General features: G+C 41.3%; 1 protein-coding gene across 1 annotated transcript in view; it reads right to left on the reverse strand.

The window, feature by feature from the left end:
* Nucleotides 1-3517: 3517 nt before the first annotated feature.
* The window catches only part of GABRG3 (gamma-aminobutyric acid type A receptor subunit gamma3), a 420232-nt gene continuing 404688 nt past the window's right edge, over nt 3518-19061 (reverse strand). Inside the window, exons 6-9 of the mRNA XM_084845522.1 lie at nt 16585-16737; nt 8042-8238; nt 6591-6620; nt 3518-5546 (exon numbers count right to left, since the gene is read on the reverse strand). Of these exons, the coding sequence (XP_084701648.1) occupies nt 5268-5546; nt 6591-6620; nt 8042-8238; nt 16585-16737 (659 nt within the window). The 3' untranslated portion in view covers nt 3518-5267. The remainder of the gene's footprint in view (nt 5547-6590; nt 6621-8041; nt 8239-16584; nt 16738-19061) is intronic.

Raw genomic sequence — 19061 nt, forward strand, 5'->3', positions numbered from 1 at the left:
GGCTGAGAAAGGACAATAGATGCACTGTAAACCTGAGTACATTTTGTTCTGAGATAGGTATATTTCCATGTATCTGGGCAACTGTATCAACCATCACTATCATGCTTTTTTCCCTCCTCCCTCCCAATCCCTTTCCTTGTGTCTCGTGTCTTTTTAGATTGTAATCCTGAGGTCAGGGACTGTCTAATAATTGATTCTTGTAAGCTACTCTGGGAGCCTTTTGACTGAGGAGCAGGACAAAAATGCTTTGAATAAATGAATGAATAAAACCATCCATCCAGTTGGGTGCCATTTTGTCCTTCACCTCAGGAAGAAAAACATCTTAGGCTGGCCCTGGCCCACTCTAGAAATGCTGCTACTCTTGCCATGGTTTCGGCATGAATTCCTGGTTCTGGCATGACTTCCAGTGCAGGCAGAAGTCTGTCTTTGCCCAGTCCTGGGACAAAGAAATGGAAAGCAAAGGATAGATCAAAGCCATTTACCTTCACATCTGTCTGTAAGGTACACAAAGAATGCATCTTGGGAAAGAAGAAAGCCTGAAACAAATTACTAATTGTGCAATTGGCCTCCAGTACTAGTGATCAACACATTGGCTATAGCAGGGGTGGTCAACCTTTGTTCTGCTGAAGGCTTCACTACCTCAAGGATAATATGTTGGAGACATAGATCAGGGTGGGTGGGGCCCAAGCCAGTGGTGGGCAGAGCCAAAAGTGGGTTGGTCACCCCTTTTCACTTTCTCTCACCCCCTTTTCTTTCCCTCCTTCTTCCTCCCCATCCAGTAGGCTGCCAGGGATGGGATAGATTGCTCCTGCCAGATGTTTGCATTGATCATATACAGAGGGCTTTTGAAATCAGGCTAAGGCCACATTAAATTAGGCTGAGGGCTACATGTGGTCCTAGCACCACAGGTTGTCCATCCTTGGGCTGTAGGGACACAGCTTCCAGTATTACACTAATTGGCAGAATGAATAGGCGTATAGCACACTGTCTCTCAGATTAATCATTTTACACACCCTAGGGAAGAGTCATGGGGAAGTTTACATCTCCCCTTGAACTGTCCATATTTCTCTAAAGATGGCTTCTCAGGCTGTGATAACTGTGGGAAAAGAGATCCAAATCCCAAAGCAAATTCCCCAGTACACATCCCAACTAAATGAACTGAACTGCTTCATGATCCCCCCCTCCCATGATTCATTGTGTTTGTTGTACTCCCTAAACAGGATTCATCACACACAAAGGAGATACGCAATTTTGAAAAACATCTATTCTTCTGTTTTGGTGAAATATTAATCAATCTCTTACCTGAAACTAGTTTCTCTAGGTGCATCATTGCTAAAAGTGAATAATTTATTTTAGGCTATGGTAAACAGCAAAAGACACTCCTTGCTAAAATGTAGCAGCTAGCTGCTTTCAGAAATACAGAACTTTGAAGCAGGCACAGCAATTCAGAAGGTGAGCAAAGGAATCAGTAGCAAATTCTTCATATATTCAATTGGTCAAAGTGGAAAGGAGGGCAATGAAAAAGCAATAGATCAAATGAAAAGAGGAATGCCTTCCCCACAGCTCTCAACAACAATCCACAGGAGCAATTGCTGCTTTATAGTGTCATAAACTAGGAGACCAAATGCCATGGGACTTGTAACATCATGTCCTTGAAATGATGGGCATGGCCCTGCCAAAGATAAATACTTTTAAGTCTCCTTGACTGCTATGCAAGTACGCAACTAACTCTGCCTGGGTGACATCAATGGGGTTTAGAAGTGCTTAAGTTTTCCACCCACGTTTGGAAGGATTGTTGAATTTGAGAATGGGGAATGTCATATAGATTTGTTTATGTGAAACGGAGGCAAGATAAGCTCAAGCTGTATAGGTACAAATTTAGATTTTCAATCCTCAATGGTCCACACAGCTCAATGACTCACACTCTGACTCTGAGAGAGGGTGAAGGGTGAACTTGCTAGCCATCACTCCTGTGAAGAAAACTGGTTTCAAGGATATTAGATCCCAGAGATCTTGTCCTTCATTTGATTTGCCTGCATTGTCTCCATAACATATTTTTAAAGGACAGAAGTGTTGCATGAATGTGTAAGATCTTTGTTATTCAGCCAGCTCAGGACTTCTGCAAGGTCAGTTGCTGAAGTTGGGGGATTGGTCCTCTTCTTATTCTAAATGGTACTTTGGTAAAAGAGGATTCTAAGTACAAATTCATGCTTCCAGATAAGCCTTCCAGATAAGGCACAGTGTACTGGGTCACAGCAGAAATCTTAGACTAGAATATAAAAGCACAATTCTATAATAGGAGAGTTCTGCTTACATATGCTATGGATTTGCAAATAAAGTGTGCCATTTTCTTTAGAGTGCAATTGTCCTTCTACAGAAATCAATGGAAAACCTCCAGTTGAATTTAATGGAGCAGGATCACATTTTTCTGCTTTATTAAAGAAAGGTTGAGTGTTGATACCAACTAGCAGTATCCAATAAATGCACCTTTCTTTATTGAGCAAGAATGTTTGCAGGATCTGTTGCCAGGCACTTACTAGCTTGGTTCTCATACTTATTTTATTTATTCATATTTATGTTATTTGTACCTGGCCTTTCTACAAAAAATGGCACTCAAGGAGGATAATGGTACTCAAGACAACTTGTGTTATTAGTACTTACGTTAAAAAACTCACTTTTTTATTACCTTGTTTTTCAGGTGATTGTTTACCAGGTGATTCTTACCAGCGATCCTTGATGTTTTATACTTATTTGTGTAGACTTTTCTGCATTTCAGTTCTTGCAAGAAGGTGGGCTGAACTCAAAAGAAAAACCCACATTTATACGTAAGACAAAATGCTAAAGTCTGTCAATGAATTGTGGGTTTTTTTTCTGAAAAGTTGTAGAATCCAAACATATTAATATTTGGGCCTGAGATTAATATTTCAGTACATCTCTGGAGGGACTTAAGTTCTTGATCCAGCCAGCTAAATGTATTAGCTTTGTTGTTTATGTTATACAGCAAAAATACCATTGTTCTGGAGCTCTGCTGTTAAAAACTGAATTTATAATACATTACGAACATAGGAAATTGTCTTATACCATATACCAAGTCAGATCATTGGTCCACCTAGCTCAGTATGGCCAACACTGACTGGCACCAGCTCTCCAGGGATTCAGACAGCTATCTTTCCCAGGCCTACGTGTAGATGCTGGGGACTGAACCCATGAACACTCTACATGGAAAACAGGTGCTCTACCACTGAGCTATTACCCTTCCTTTAATGTTCTTTCTGTCCCTCTCAGCATTTCACATACTTTTTTTGTGAAAACACTGTGTTGAAATTAAGTATTCGTTTCCCAGGAGGTTTTTTAAATAAAATAAAATAAAATAAAATAAAATAAAATAATAAAACAGAAAAACATCCTTTTTCTTATACTTCCTGTACTATCTGTTCCTGCATGTTCCTGGGATTCTGTTCCTTTCTGTTTCTATTTCAGGAAAAAATGAAAATATATTGAACATGAACGGTGCACTGTATTCAAACATATCTGTTTTGTAATAAATAAATTGACTGTTCTAGATTGACAGAAAGAAGGCATTTGATGGTATCGATAGTACACTTTTGAAAACGCCATTCTATTCAAAGTTTGTGGCATTCTTAAAAGAAGAAATACTTAAAACTCTTTTTTTTAAAATGTAGACATTTTTGATACATTTATATTCACCTCTGGGAAGGGGTATGAGGGGTTTGCCAATAATGAATAGTTTACAACACCCCCCCCCCCCAAAATCAACACTTTCAGCAATTTAATGTCTGAAACATGTTCCAAAAGTACAAAACACATTTCCAGTTTAAAAGCTATTAGTAGTTAAAAAAAATCCTAATACTTCTTCATCCCTAAGAACTTTTCAAATGGTACTGTTTACAACTGAATCTCCAATGTTTCATTTTCCTGTCAATAAAATCCTGTCTGCACACACAAGGCTCCTACTGAGCTGTTTATAAGAAGAAGAAGAAGAAAAATCTGTTGTGCCAGTCCAGAGAGTGCAAAATAATGACGAGTCTTGTCATACTTTAACGACTGACAAATGTATGTCCATGAACACTGCCCATGAAAGCTGATGCCACACTACATTTGTTAGTTTTTAAGGTGCTTCGAGACTCTTTATTGTTCCTGCTGCAACAGACTAAGATGGCTGCACCTCTGGAAATTCTTAGCAGTGCAGGTACTCAGATGTGTCTGGAGTCCCCCCACCAACAAGCACTTCCCCATTCACTTAAATGGAAGAATCCAGTTCAAGGAATGCACCTGACAGATTAGGCCTCTCCCATGAAAAACACCTGGGGAGCCCTATGCATGCAAGACCGAGCATGTGCATTTTAGCTCACACAGAACTGTGTCTGAGGCACATGAATTTTGTTCTGCATGGGAAAAATGAATCAGAGTAGGCTGCGTCTATAGTCCCCATCACCACTCTAAAAATATCAATGAAAAAGAAACTCTAATGTATGGAAAAAATTAAACTACGCTCTGCAATTAATTACATCGACCCAGTGCTATTATATAATGAACCATACATCCTATCTGCTACAGTCTGCTACATTACCATAAACAAGCTAAGCCTTATCAAGTTGCAAGTGTATTCTTCTAAAAATCAACTCATTCCCTGAAGTATTTAACCAGTCTGACCAAATTTATACCTTGTATTAAAGGAATATTCAATTACATGATTTTGAGTAACAGATGTATCTTTGTGAGAAGCAGATTAAATCATGCTTTTCACCTCAAAGTAAGACCAACGACAAAAACCATCAATCACACAAAATTAATTTCAATGGCTTTTCATTGGTGTCAAACACAACTTGAGGAAAAGTAGGTGGTCTCAGGTGACATCATGGATAACTTGCACCAATAAGCATTTGCTCCCAGAGGTTGAAGGGAATATAAGAATGAAAAACTAAATGGAATACATATGCCTAGTTTCCTTGCCTGAAATAATACATTGCAATCTGTAACCCAGAGAAGACAGTAAATTCTCCATCATGTAGGAACAATTAATAAACATTTGTTATATGACAGTGTCTGTTGTACTTAGAAAAAAACTCATATTTGAAATGAATATTTGTTGTTGTTTTTTCAGACAAAGGAGTAAATAAAATCTTCTTTTTCTTTGATGAGAAAAGATAAGGTGACCTTTAGACTTTGTGACAAAACTGGCCATGTCCTGTATTTCTTCCATATGTTCATCATCCCTAAGAAGCATGAAAATGCAGAAACTGTTTCTAGAGATAGAGGTATCCGACCCAGTACACCAAGTTGAAGAGCAGGAATGATGTAGGGAAAAAAACCCTTGAATAAGAGTCTAGTTCTAGAATGTCTATGTGTACCCGTCCTTTCCTCCATGAGCCTGATTTACATTCTTCATAACAGCAGAAAAAGCTCTGACAGTCCTTCCCATCCAGACATTCATAGATACAATTGTCTTCAAATTCTTGCCAGTACATGGCATTATTCAATGCGATGACTGTAGGAGGAGGCCTCATCTCTAGTACAGAATAATTCTATGGAAGAAAAGGAAAGATTGAAGACACTGTACCGTCACCACCACCACAACAAGGAGGATTTTTTTTAAAGGGCTGTAAAAGCCAAAAAGAAAACAAAAATGACAGCTGAAGCAAAATATAGTTCCCATGCATTTCAAGATGTGCCTCTTTATCAAGGGAAGTTCTTCACTTATTTTTAACATTTCATAAGGAACTACTCAGGGCTACGTCCCTCCTGGCTCACCCAAAGAACACTGAAATGCAACCAACCCTTCACTTTTGGTGTGCAAATACCTTGGGCTGATCAAGACATGCTGAAAAATCATGGAGTGTCGATTTCCTAGGACTGTGCTACTTTAGACTGCAGGGGAGGATTGCCTGCCTCAACATTTCCTTGTCTTAAAAAAACACACAGCACACTGAAAAGTTGCGTGTTGGAAGGGTTGTCGACTAGTTTTCACTGGTTTCTATGCTATTGGTATTTTATACTTTTGGACTGTGGCCTTCAGGCTGAGGCAATAAAATGTGCTCTGAATGTTTACTTCTCCATCAGCAAGTATCTGTCTCCCACTGAAATCAGTGAGCAAAGCACCTAACTGGATTATGTCCATAGCTTTCTTTAATAAATCCTGCATGGTTAAACATTGACCAGAAGAACACTGAATACTAACAACTAAACTCTTACATCTAATAGACACACTGGGCTGGATCCAGATTTAGTAACATTTAGAGTAGACCCATTGAAATCAATGGGATTATGTTAGTGACTAACTTAAGTCCCATTTGTTTCCATGGGTCTACTCTGTGTATGACTAAGTCTGGGTCCAATTCTTTTTGCAGACCTAAATGTTTCATTTTGTTTTTAATTAAGGCAAACTTTTAAGAAGCATTAAGATGAAGTATTTATTTATTCAATCTAATTTTGATTTGTATCCGTAAGGCTCAAGATTGGGAAGAGGGGTTTATTAAAATAAAGCCCTACAGAAACAATAAAATATCCATCTTATACCATTATATTAAGAAGTGTAAATGCTTAATTTTTAAAAAAAAATCCATACTCACCATCATGTGACCAAAACTGACATCAGGTAGCTCAAGTAAAGGAAATAAAAGAATAAGAGGAACAACTCAGAATACTTAATAAGACTACACATTTTATGTTATACAAGTTAATAATGTTTTTAATAATATTTCAAACATTATTTTGAAAGGGGAAAAAGTAAGAAATTCCATTAAATATGTAACAGCACAATCCTATATATATCTACTCAGAAGTAACCCCTCATGATTTCAACCTAAGTCTGCAATCCTAACCCCACTTATCTGGGAGTAAGCCCCACAGAAATCAATGGAACGTACTTCTGAGTAGACATGCATAAGATTGTGCTGTTCCATCCCTACAGTGTACATCCAACATAATTGTTCAGATCCTGTCTACGGACAATATCCAAACCAAGATAAGCACTTTAAATTTCCATGGATTTCAGTGGGAAACCATAAAATGTATGCTTGATTTCAAATCAATGGGACTAACAAGTTTGAATTAGGTTCTGTCATGTGTGTCATGACAAGGGAGCAATCTCTATTCCTTGTTTTAAATCACTACAAAAGAAAGAATAATGCACAGCATTATCTCAGAGAAAGATGCATGTACTACTGAGCCATGCTTGAAACTAACAGATTGATGTTTTGCGTGGAGCTGGTGGACAAACACATATTAGCCCTTCCCCGTGATGTAAAAAACCCCTTTCATTAAAAACAACAACAACAATAAAGTGCTCTGTGGGAGTTGTAAACTTCTAATGTGGGGTGTGGTTATATAAACATAAAAGAGAGTTTCTGTACTGTCATTACTTGAAAAAATACTGCATTCTTCAATGCTGTAAATCTCTCCATATCCTGATAGTTCCCCCATAAGTGTGTCAATCCCATCATCAGTTGTCAGTACAGTATACACCAGGGGTGGACAACATATGGCCCCCAACGTGGCCAACCCCCCCAACTTTTTTTTTTTGCCATGGTAAGTCTATGGAGCGCTAAATGGGCTAAATTTAGATTGTTTTGAAGATAAATATGGCCTGTATAGTGCTCTATAGCCCTTACAGAATGCTCTATTGGTCAAATGCAGCTTCCAAACAAGCTCAGTTTGGCCCATGCAGTGTTCCGTAGTGCTAACGTGGCCATATTTTGATTTTTGTTTGGTTTTGTTATGGGTGCCCCGTGGCACCCAGGAGAGCTCCTGAACTCTTGTATTGTGCTCTATATGCAATAATTATACAAATGAACTGAGTAGCAAACCTGCCACCGATGTCCTGTACTTGTGTTTTGCACATTTCCTATGCTTCTTCCTGCCTTATATTCCTTCAACAGTCTTAGAAACTTTCCTATCATACAGCATCATGTGTAATAATAACAGTGGCTTGCATCCAAGGGCTGAAACCACTCAATACAACCCAGTGTCTGTTAGTGCAGAAGATTTGTTCCCCACTTTAAATACCTCCTCGTCATCTTACCGACTTTTTCTTCTTTCTACAGTGCGGCTTCCTGCAACTTGAGTAGTAGTTGAGGGTCGCGTACTCCATCAGAGCAGCAAAGACAAATAAGAAGCACACGGTCACAAACAAGTCCATGGCAGTGACATAAGAGACACGGGGCAAGGAGTTTCTTGCAATGGTGCTGAGAGTTGTCATGGTTAACACTGTGGTGATACCTGTAGACAGAAGTAGGTATTTTCTTGTTTGTGAAGGGAAACATTTAGATAATGGAACTATGATTAAATTATTACTCCCTCATTGCAGTTGAATGCTTCAATCTTTACAGTATTTATTGTTCACTGAAAAGACATAACTCAGGGAGGAGAACCAGTGGCCCTCTAGATGTTGCTTGACTACAACTCACATCAGCCCCAGGGAGCATGGACAATGGTCAGGGATGATGGGACTCATAGTCCATAGCCACAGGTTCCCCACCACTACAATAAATGATGTACTTGTACTAAAAACTTTGACTGACCTCAGCAGATTTAGCTGTAGGTGGGAACAGGGCTTTATGTGTGATTAGGAACCATGGTTGCACCAGGTCATAAGGCCTGCTACGTAGGCCTGATCAGCAAAAGGCCTGTTTAGGCCTTTTTTTAATTTAACCTTTTTTGAACTAGAAAGTTGGTATGCTGCAAAGAGAAGAGCCAGCCTCCAGTGCCATCTTTCTTTCTCATCTGGGTCCCATAAGCACTCTTAGAAAATAAGAACACTGGATGGCTGCAGTACAACACTTTTTCTTTTGAAGCATGCCCAGCTGTCCCCCCCCCCCAAAAAAAAAAGAAAAAAAAAGAATACTGGGGATTGTAGGAATGCCCTGTGGTGCTAGAAGGAGCGATTGTTTTGCCTGGGCATTCGCTGTGTCTGTTTCCCTCTTCTGTATGCATTGGAAGGGGTGTTAGCTGGCTTGTTTTGGTGTGTTGCATGTTTTGCCTGGGTCTTGTGTGTGTGGTGCACAAGTGTTGTTTTTGTTTTCTCACTGTGTGTGTGTTTTCCTGACCATCACCAGTTTGCCTTCTATGAAATGGGTATTTTGTTGTGCATTGTGGAGGCATATGTGTGACTGGAAATTGGAGACCCACCACTTCCTTGTACTCACTTGCACCACTTCCTTGTACCACTTCCCTGTATTCAGAGTTTCTTGGACTTGTCTCTGAGCCTCGACAGTTTGACTTTGGTAAAATGAGTGTTGGAACAGGAAAAAAGTGGGTTTAAAAAAGAGCAATTTAGTCTCTTGGAGCTCAGCTTTGTACTTAGAAAAGTAAATTGCTTCAAAATCTTTTAGTTTTGCAAGTTTGTCTTCTGGGAAATGGGTGTTTTGTGAGAAACCTAAAATGTGTGAGTGGATTACAAATCACCCATGGGGTGATTGTTCCAATGGAAAAACAGGAAAAGAGTGAGTGGAGATTTTCAGATGGAAAGCCTTGGCAGACTGCACGTTGTCCCCTTCCTTAACTCTGACATATGTCAAAGTCTTCAAGGTAGCAAATATTGGAGAATTCTACCTTAATCAAATGTTTTGTGAGCTCCAGATCTCATACTTAGATAAATAATATCTAAATAATATTTAGATTATTTATTATTAGCTAAATAATAGCAAATTATTTTACATCTCTATTCTACACCCACTATCGTCTTTCTAATTCTGTTCATTATTTCACCATCAATAGTCCCACATACTAAGAGCTCTGCTGAAGGGGATGAAGCCTTTACTTCATACAACCGATAGCAGTTGCCAACAGCACTAGCATTTAACTAATTAATTTCACAGACTGAGTGAATTCTCCCTGATGTTTCTCAATTGAGGTTAATAGAGCTACACCCAAGGAGATTTTGGCCCAGTGAGTCTCCCTCCCTATTCATTCTGACAAATTAACAGTAATGATATAGTAGCATAAGGATACTTTTCAGCAGGTAGCCTTTGGCTGTATTGCAAACAAATGTTCATTGCAAAACAATTTGCAGTCAGGCACTCTTGACTACTTCTGCTCAGATAGTTTCCTCTTTCAGGCTTAAATAAATGTCATACCATCAAACAAACAGAATCAATGAGTCTACTTTCAAAAGCTTCCCTCAAAATGACCATAGGGAAGTAGTAAAAAAATGGTGCTTTGACTGGAGACCTTTAAAGATGCAATTCATCTCTGTATGTTGCTTTCCAGGAGGTATGTTTGCTTTTGAACTTTACATGGAGATGTGTTTTTAGGCCAGTAATTACTGGTGCTGATCACTGAGTTTGCCTTCCCCCAAACCTGGGTTATTATTATTCTCATTTCACAGATGGGGAACTGAGGCTCAGATATAGTGACTTCACCAGATCTACACACAGGTAAGGATACATCTCAAGTGTCCAACTGAGGGCTTGCAGACATGAGCACCACTTGACAGCAGGACTGGGGCAAACATAGTGAGTGGATTGGACTCGATGGCTTTGTAGGCCCCTTCCAACCCTGCTACTGTTCTATGATAGCTGTGCACACAAGCTGTTCCATGCAGGGTGCGACCCACCTCAGCAGCCTCCCCCTGCCCCTGCCTTGGCCAGCGGTGGTAGCAGTGGGTTCAATTACTTCCAGTTTTCAGCAGAATGTGATTGTCCTTCAGGAAAGGCCCCCCTAGGGCCTTCTCCCCACAGTGGAAATTGCACACAGCATCCTTTTCCTACTACAAGTCCCATCATCCCCAGTGGGGAAATGACATCATGCATTCTATTCCCACTGAGGGAGAAGCTCCTCTGCAGAATTCCTAAGGCAAGTTGCGGCAACACTGCCTTTCCCAGACCAGTGTGCTGCCATGCTATCCCATGATGCCTTAGTCAACATGATACTACATCAATGATGCATTGTGGGGGAAGCAAATTATCCAAATAAGAGGGGGCGGGGTAAAAATGGGTGGGACACAAAACCCAGTCCAGGAACTCTTCAAAGTAACCTTTGAAAAGTTGCCATAATTGCCCTAAACGAGAAGGAGGAGGAAGAACAGGATGTTGATTTTGTTGGGTGTGGGTGTAGCTTTCTTTGCTAGGAGAGCAAACAGCCATTGTCCCCTGCCATGCCCCCCCCCCTTAGCTGTCCTTTCTCATTGCCCCTAGTCCTCATCTTCCCTCTGCTTCTCTTCTAGTGCTTCTCCCCTGGCCCATTCCAAGGGATGAAGCCCAGTGTGGCACCACTGCTATCCTGGAGGCCATGCATGAGCTGGGCCTAGCTACCTTTTGGAGCACTGCCCCCTCACCCGCTCCAGACGGCCTGCCAGTCCACCTCCATCCCTTGGAGCCCTTACATGATAGGAGAAGAGAAGAAGACAGAGTTGAGGTGCAGTGAGCATCATAGCACCCCCACCCCGTCTGCCTTATTCTCCGGCAGAAGGGGGCAGAGGCCCCAGGACAGGTTTATGCTCCCAGCTGAATTCAGGTTGTAGGCTGCAGATGCTCCAGCTCAGGTTTAGCTGAGCTGATGTTTGAAACCAAGGTGGGATCACTCAAGCAAGGTAGGCAACAGGCAATGCTCTCTCTCTCTCTCCCTCCCTCCCATCTCTCACCTTGACGGATAGGATACATGCATTGAGGAAGTTGGGGAGGCTGTTGGTAGGTAAATAAAATGATCAATTCAGTTGCATATCTGCCTTTGTAATAGGTAACACTGTGGCCCTATTTCAGTCATATCTGGCGTCTTCTCTCCTGTGTTGGGTACAAAGGACAAGAAAGGCCAACTCTTCAGAGTGAGGGGCACCTGGCCAATGAATTGCCAAAAGCTCTGTTGAATGAGGATGTGATCTTGAAAAGCAAGACCTTGCCTTGTTCCACAAATCTGCTGGATTCCAGTGACCGCAAGGCACTGATCTCCCTCAGGCATCGTTCAAACTTTCTAAAATTCTGATTCCGATCCACTGCCTCTACAGCTGAAATGTTTTTAACCTTCTAAATTTCCCACTGGCCAGAGAGGCAGTCAAACATTTAGAAGATAATGCGGTGTTGTGATTAAACTTCTAACCTATGCCTCCCTCTAATCAGATTGGGAAGAGAGGTGCACAGTGATACACCAGCTGCTTCTGGAAAGCCAGGACCAGAGGCTTTTGCCGGCCACGTAAAGCCACTTGACATACACCGTCTTTGTTCTTCGATAAAAGTCAAGCATTGTGAAAATATAATTCAAGAGCATGCTCTGTCATTTCATTGCACTTTTGATGGAGAAAAGCTATTCACAGCTGTTCCTGATCCTTCCTTGTCTCTACCACTATGCCTAATTTAAAAGAAGGCGGGAGGACATGTAGCTATGTCGGGTTCTCACTTACAGCAACCCCACCCCTTTCAATATGCCTGTAACAGAAATAGCAATGGTTTAAAATGTGTCCCTCAAGACCAGTGGGGGCTGCTGGCACTTATTTCAATGGGCCTGTGAATCCATTCTGGGCTTCAGTCAGAACCAGCCAGAACTCTAAAGGAGTGATCCAAGGTGTTCAACCTATTTTGGAGATAGAGTTCAGCACCTTGGATAGCTCCTTTAGAGTTCAGTTCTGGCTGAACTCTAAAACCAGAATGGATTCATGGCCCCACTGAAATTGGAGCCACCAGCCCCCACTACACATTGTATAGATCAACCTTCCCCAACCTGGTGCCCTCCAGATGTTTTGGACATCAACTCCCATCAGCCATAGCCAGCTTGGCCAGTGGTCAGGAATGCTGGGAGTTGGAGTCCAAAACATCTGGAGGGCCCCAAGGTGGAGGGAAGCTGGTCTAGATAGAATCTTTGAGAGAGTTCACAACTCTTTCCTTCCTTATATCTGTGAAATCTATTTCCTTGGGGTCTTCTGGTAAAGAAAACTTGCAGCAGCAGTGAGTTTCAAACCCCCTGACTATTGATGGAGGTTCAGCTTCCTACAATCCCAAATTCAAACTTTCAGCTCAACATTCATGTAGGCAACCCAACAGAGTTGTCACCTGTTTGAGGCATCTCCTCTCCACTCCCTGCCTGTTGGTTTTACAGTGTCGAGCTGGCTACTGGGATAGAAAATGAAAGATCTGCTAAACCAGATGGTGTATGAGCTGCTGCTTGCAGTGATGGTGAGCTGCAAGTACCATGGGCAGAAGTGGTCATGTCATGGCTGCCTCCACATGTAGAATTCTGTGTTTGTATAGTGGGGCTTTGTGGCCATGTGCAGGGGTATGCAAACATTAGGGTGGCTAGGTGTCCTACATTAAAGGTGACAGTCCTCTATTTTGGAGAGCTGGTGGTATCTTCCATTTGAAGGGCTGTCAAGATCAATCATGAAGAACCATAAGGAGAGTGAGCAGGGGCACTGGATTCACCCATCAGTGGTTGGCACCTGGACAGCAGACCTAGCAGGCACGGATATCACCTAGTCCGTCTTCTCCACTATGGTGAGATGTATTGTATTTCCATTTAAATTATAGTTACTATTTCTAAATTTGCACCTATACATAGGTGCATATATGCTATGCAAACTGGGTCCCTCTTTTTTGGTGACGCACTTCCTCTTTCTTGACAATGCCACCTTACTAAATGCATGCAGTTTGTATGCCAGCAAAATCATGGTTCCAGTTAGTCACAGTCAGTACAAGTGCTATGCCAGAGCTGGTCTTTAAAATGAACTCTGAGTTAGCCAAGAAGCCCCCTCCCTCCTCCCTCACCTAAAAACTCAGTGCTGTAACAATGGCAGCAGCAGTGACAATGCTGACCTATTCAGAGTAATAGAGGGCACTTGCATTCAGTTCCACTGTGCTTAATGTTCCTCATGATGACCACTTAAGTCTGGTTCATTTTGTTTTCCCGTTATTTGGTGACTCAGAGCTGAAGGTATGAAATGAATAATCTCATTCAAATACACTGTGTTTTGAATAATATGAGATATTTGGAAGCTCTACTGATAGTGTTGGATCTACTGTGATGGTGCATTTATTCACGTATGTGTGTAAGCTAGGTCTTAGAATGCAGCCAGGGAACTTTTGTTTTTCATTTGAAGGCCACATTCCCTCAAGGGTAAGCTGCCAGGGCCCACTTGGTGGTGGTGGGTGTGATTAGACCCAGCAGTGGGTGGAGTTTGAAAGTAGGCCAAGGACCACATGAAACTATGTAGAAGGCCACCTTTGGTCCTTGGGTTGCAGGTTCCCCACCCTTGTTTTAAAACATTGCTATTACAGGGATCTACACCATATGATCACAGCCTCACACTCAGTCATTTTTTATCATTGCCCAACTGAAATAAAATGTGCACATTCACAGTTAAATATGTGCTTACGTATGTATGTATGTATGTATTTTTGCTTTGTCCCCTCTCAACTCTCTACAGCTCTGAATTGTCATTATCAAGATAAGATAATCTGTGTTATTAACTACAAATGGGGCTGGTTCAAACTAGTGGAAAAACAGCTGCCCACTATGACTGGAAAGAGCTAGCATTTAGCTACATTGCTGGAAAACAATGCTAGCTAGTGGGTGCCCAAATATATTTTAGGAACTTATTTCGGCTGTCATGTTCCCCAAATATTACCTCTCTTACTATTTATGTAGGATGGGATGGTTCCAGCCAGACACTAACAAAACAAATACGGTTGCTGAGCTACATGATCACATACAATCCATAGACTATTTACTAAGCAATTGGGTACCAGATATCATAGGACTGTCCTCTTTTACTGAGGACAGTCCTGCATTTGAAGGGCTGCCAGAGGACCACCCTCTATTATAAGGTATCCTCTGTTTGAAGGGCTGTCCCGCCCAATTCTGGTTTAAAGATAAAGAACTGTAAGAACTGTTGTCCATCAACAGTGAGCACCTGGACAGCAGACTGAACAGGTAAGTACACAGGTGATCTGGTCATAGTCTTCTGCACTATGGTGAGATATACCATATTTCTATGTAAATTGTAGAAGAGCATCAGCTATTGGGCAGTATAGAAATGTCATAAATACATAAATACATGCATACATACTATTTTGCATCTATACAGATATGTATAGCCTGGGACTGTGAAGTGTCGCTCATGCTGTGTGGTGAAAATTCCAAAAGTGCTTGTGAGAAAGCACTTCTTGTACCCATCAGGATGGGAATGAAGGATAAAGGATGAAACAAACTCAGGCTGTGTCATATCTCGGAGGGTTTTTGGTTCCCATAAGGCAAGTTTGCACCAATGAAGATGAGATTTCGGTAAGAGGTCGGGAACATCTAAATGGCCCCATCAATTATCTTTTAAATGCTTCTTAAGTGCATGTGTGAGAACCTTCCCACCAAGAAACAAATTGCTTTGTAGTATTACTGGTCTGAAGAACTGCAGGTACCCAGGGGGTTGGAATGACTCCATTTCAAGAGAGTTGGGTGGAAGGGTCACAGACCTGCTAGTGGGTACCCTTCTATACCATCCCTCTCTAAAGAGGTCCTCTACCTTGGAGGAAAGACTGAGTATAAGAAGCTGGTGGCAGCTACCTTTCACTCTGGATAATCACAGTGGGCATAATCTTAGTGAGAACCTTCAACTCCTTGTATAAAAGAGTGCACTCAAACCCTCTCAGGTGAGCAGTAGAGATGTGGGAGGAATCCAGTTTGAGGTGGAGCTTGGCAAATTTTCAACAGCTTGGCCCGCTGGATGCCAGCTTGTAAATCCCTGTGTTCGCCTGAATTGGCGCATGCCAAGTTGGGCAAGCACATGGTTTCCTGCTTTTCACGAGCCGCAATGGACCATTTACTCCTGTAGTTTTGTGTAAATGGGCCTCTTTAAAGCTGCCATGTGAACAAAACTGGATTTCGCTGACATCCCTTGGAGAAAGTATCCGTAATGGAGGAGAAAAACCAAAGATTGCTTGATGAGAACTGATAATGCTCAGTGGGCATGGAATGATGACTGACTGTTAGGGATAGGAACAGAACACTGACTGTTTGGCTGGCTGGAGCACTGAGCAGAAGAACTCCATGCCACAGGGGTTTGTTGCAGGTCCCTGTCTAACCTAATAGTAAGATGGTTACGAACTGCAAACTGGGCTGCCATCATCCCAAGGTAGATAGATAGATAGATAGATAGATAGATAGATAGATAGATAGATAGATATTCCACTTTTTCCCGTAGTCTGCCTGCCTGTCTGCTTATATCCAGCCTGAAGAAGAATCCTGATAAGCTTCAAAGTTTGCACACCATCTTGTGCTTTGGGGTTGATCCTAATTAAGGTGTTGTTTTATTGCTATCCCGAAATGGAAAATTAAGGATGGGAGAAAGTTCTCAGAGAGAGTTAAACTAGAAGACTAGGGGATTTCAAATGAGAATATGGGTGTAACCAGAAAAGTAGAGAGTCGTGGGAATCCATCCTTCACATACTTAACCATCCTGGGATTGGAGGCTGGCTGTGGCAATCAGGAATATGCCTATATTTGCAGAATGCAGGCAGAATATATTTAATGACCTCAAATGGTCATTAAATAATTTTTCATTGGAAGTTAGAAGGAATTTCTGTGTTTCAAACAAACCTAGGCAGGATTCACATACATGAAAAAGATTTTTTCCCCCTGAGATCTTACCTAGGGCTGTTCTTGCTGGTGTGGCATCTTTTTTAATCCAAAATGATACCCAGGATAAGACAACTGTTAATATACAGGGAATGTATGTTTGAATAGTGAAGTATCCCATTCTTCTGCTTAAATCGAAGTATATAGTCATGACTATGTAATCACCTGCAAGAATAAAAATTCATATTATTGGATAACTGGCTTGCATCAGCTCATTTACAATTCAGTGGGTGTCTTGGTTTAATAAAGAAGAAAATAGGGTACAGTTCTCATGCAATGCCTTTATATCAGGGAAGTCAAGATCACATGGTCTGAAGGGCCAAACTTTCCAACATGCAGATGCTCAAAAGCTATACTCATTATTTTTGACTAGACAAATGCTAACTCCATCTGAATTTGACATCAATCGACACCAGTTAGAACCTAATATTAGATTTTTTTCTGTAGCTCTGGCAACTTATCTTTCTTAAACATTTTATAATATAAAAATTAGCAAATAAAGGTATTTGGTATACACAACTTGGCCTTAATATTGTATGAAGCCTCAAGAATTGCTGCTAGTGCTTGTGTCAAAACCTGTCCTCCAATTTCTTGAACATTTTCTTTCCCTATGTAAGGGGCTTCCACCTTTTTGCCTAATGCTTGAGGTGCGTAACATTCCTTTTGAATTTCTTTTGATGGTGTTTTTGGGCTTAGCTTATTATTTATTGTAGGGTGGCCAAGGATGCTTGGTGTGTGTGTTTTTGCTTCTGTTATCATCTGTCCATGACTCTGCAGCTTCCCCAGCTGCCTGCACTTCATTTCCTGAAAAATCCTGTGGGATGAGTTATCTTGTGATGACATTCCCTGCACATGAATGGAGCACGGATGCCGAGGAGGCTGTAAACCACCGGACAGATGATTGTACAATGAAAGAGGGCAGTCACTTATGCACATGTTGGCCACTTTGGGAGTAAGGTAAATGCAAGCACCTCAGAGCCTACCCATGAGAATTTCACCAAAATCCTTTGAAATTCTGTTCACCAGCAAACACTTTTTTTCTGTCAAATTGAATGAGAATGGTTAAGACAGACAGAAAAAACAAAACAAAAAACAGAATGGCACAGCACTAATCGCTGACCTCTTCCAAAGCCAGAGATCCAGAGATACAATCAAAGCAGAGGTACAATCACCAACCCCAGACACACACTAGACTCAAATGAATTGTGATAGAATAAATGATTTGAGCATTTCATCTTTATACAATGAGCTTAGACGCTATTGTATGAAAGGCAGGTGTTTGTTTGTTTTTTAATCTATAGGCTTAATTTCAAGAAAACTGATTCCTTAAGAATATTGAATACTGATTCTTTGGAGCCCTGTTCAGGCATTTGTCTGAACATGTAAGGGCTTACAGTATGTACCGGGATGCGGGCACACATGCTGTCCCTGGCCACCTCAGTTCAGACCTTGCTGTGTTGAACCAGCAAGGTCTGAAAGGGAGTTCTACTTGAATGGGAGTAGAACCCTCCATGTGACCATGGACCCTGCCTTTTCAGGGTTCCTGATCCCGCTGAGAGTTCTACTTGCATTCAAGTGAACATGAGAAGAACTCCCTCTCAGACCTTGATGGTTCAACATGGAAAGGTCTGAACTGAAGGGGTGGAGTGAGTACCCCTGAAAATGTAGGGGTGGGGCTTAGGTTCAGGGCCAACATCAAGGGTAGGCATGGCTGGGCACCTACTGAGGGCCCACACCCCAACAGGACCCCGTTGTCAAGAGCCCCTTAATTTGCTCATCCTCTTTAGCATTGCAACTTGCTCATTCACCTGCCTCTCACCCTGGTCCAGACAGAAGATGTGGTGAGGAGGAGCAGGAGATGCCACTGCCTACTTGCTCTCTGCCTGTCAGTGATGAGGAAGACAATGAGGAGCAAGGGTAGCTGGGGACAATGGTGGTTAGAAGGTAGACTCACTGAGGGAGGAGGCCCATTGAGGGTGTCTTGGCCAAGGGCCCTTCAAAACCTGCAGCCAGCACTGCTTAGGTTGCAATCCTATAACTACTTACCTGGAAATAAGCCCTGCTGAATTCAATGAAACTTACTTCTGAGTATATATGTGTAGGGCTGCACTGTTAGGGTATTAGAGTTCCAATATTTGAAAGCATATGAACAAAAGACTGTTTAACAGGAAGTGAGTTTTAGCCATGCCAGGAGAACATGGGGCATGTAGTTTTTGCAATACACATAATACTGTATATGCTGTATTTTCATATATCTGCCTTTCATATGTATTCATTGACATGGATATACACAGATCTATGTATGTATATAATTTTTCTTCTTTTCTTTCTTTTTCTTATTTTTTTTCTTTTGTTGTAATTTCACAAAAAAATAAAAAATAGTCTAAAACATTTTAATGTATAAATTATAATACTGTGTAGAATATAAAAATACTGTGAGTAGTGGTTTTAATGTTGCTTTAATATTGTTTTAATGCTTTATTGTTTTT

Source organism: Heloderma suspectum, chromosome 3 (genome assembly GCF_057233095.1).
Source record: "Heloderma suspectum isolate Gila_16-S chromosome 3, 16-S_ref, whole genome shotgun sequence".
Lineage (NCBI taxonomy): Eukaryota > Metazoa > Chordata > Lepidosauria > Squamata > Helodermatidae > Heloderma > Heloderma suspectum.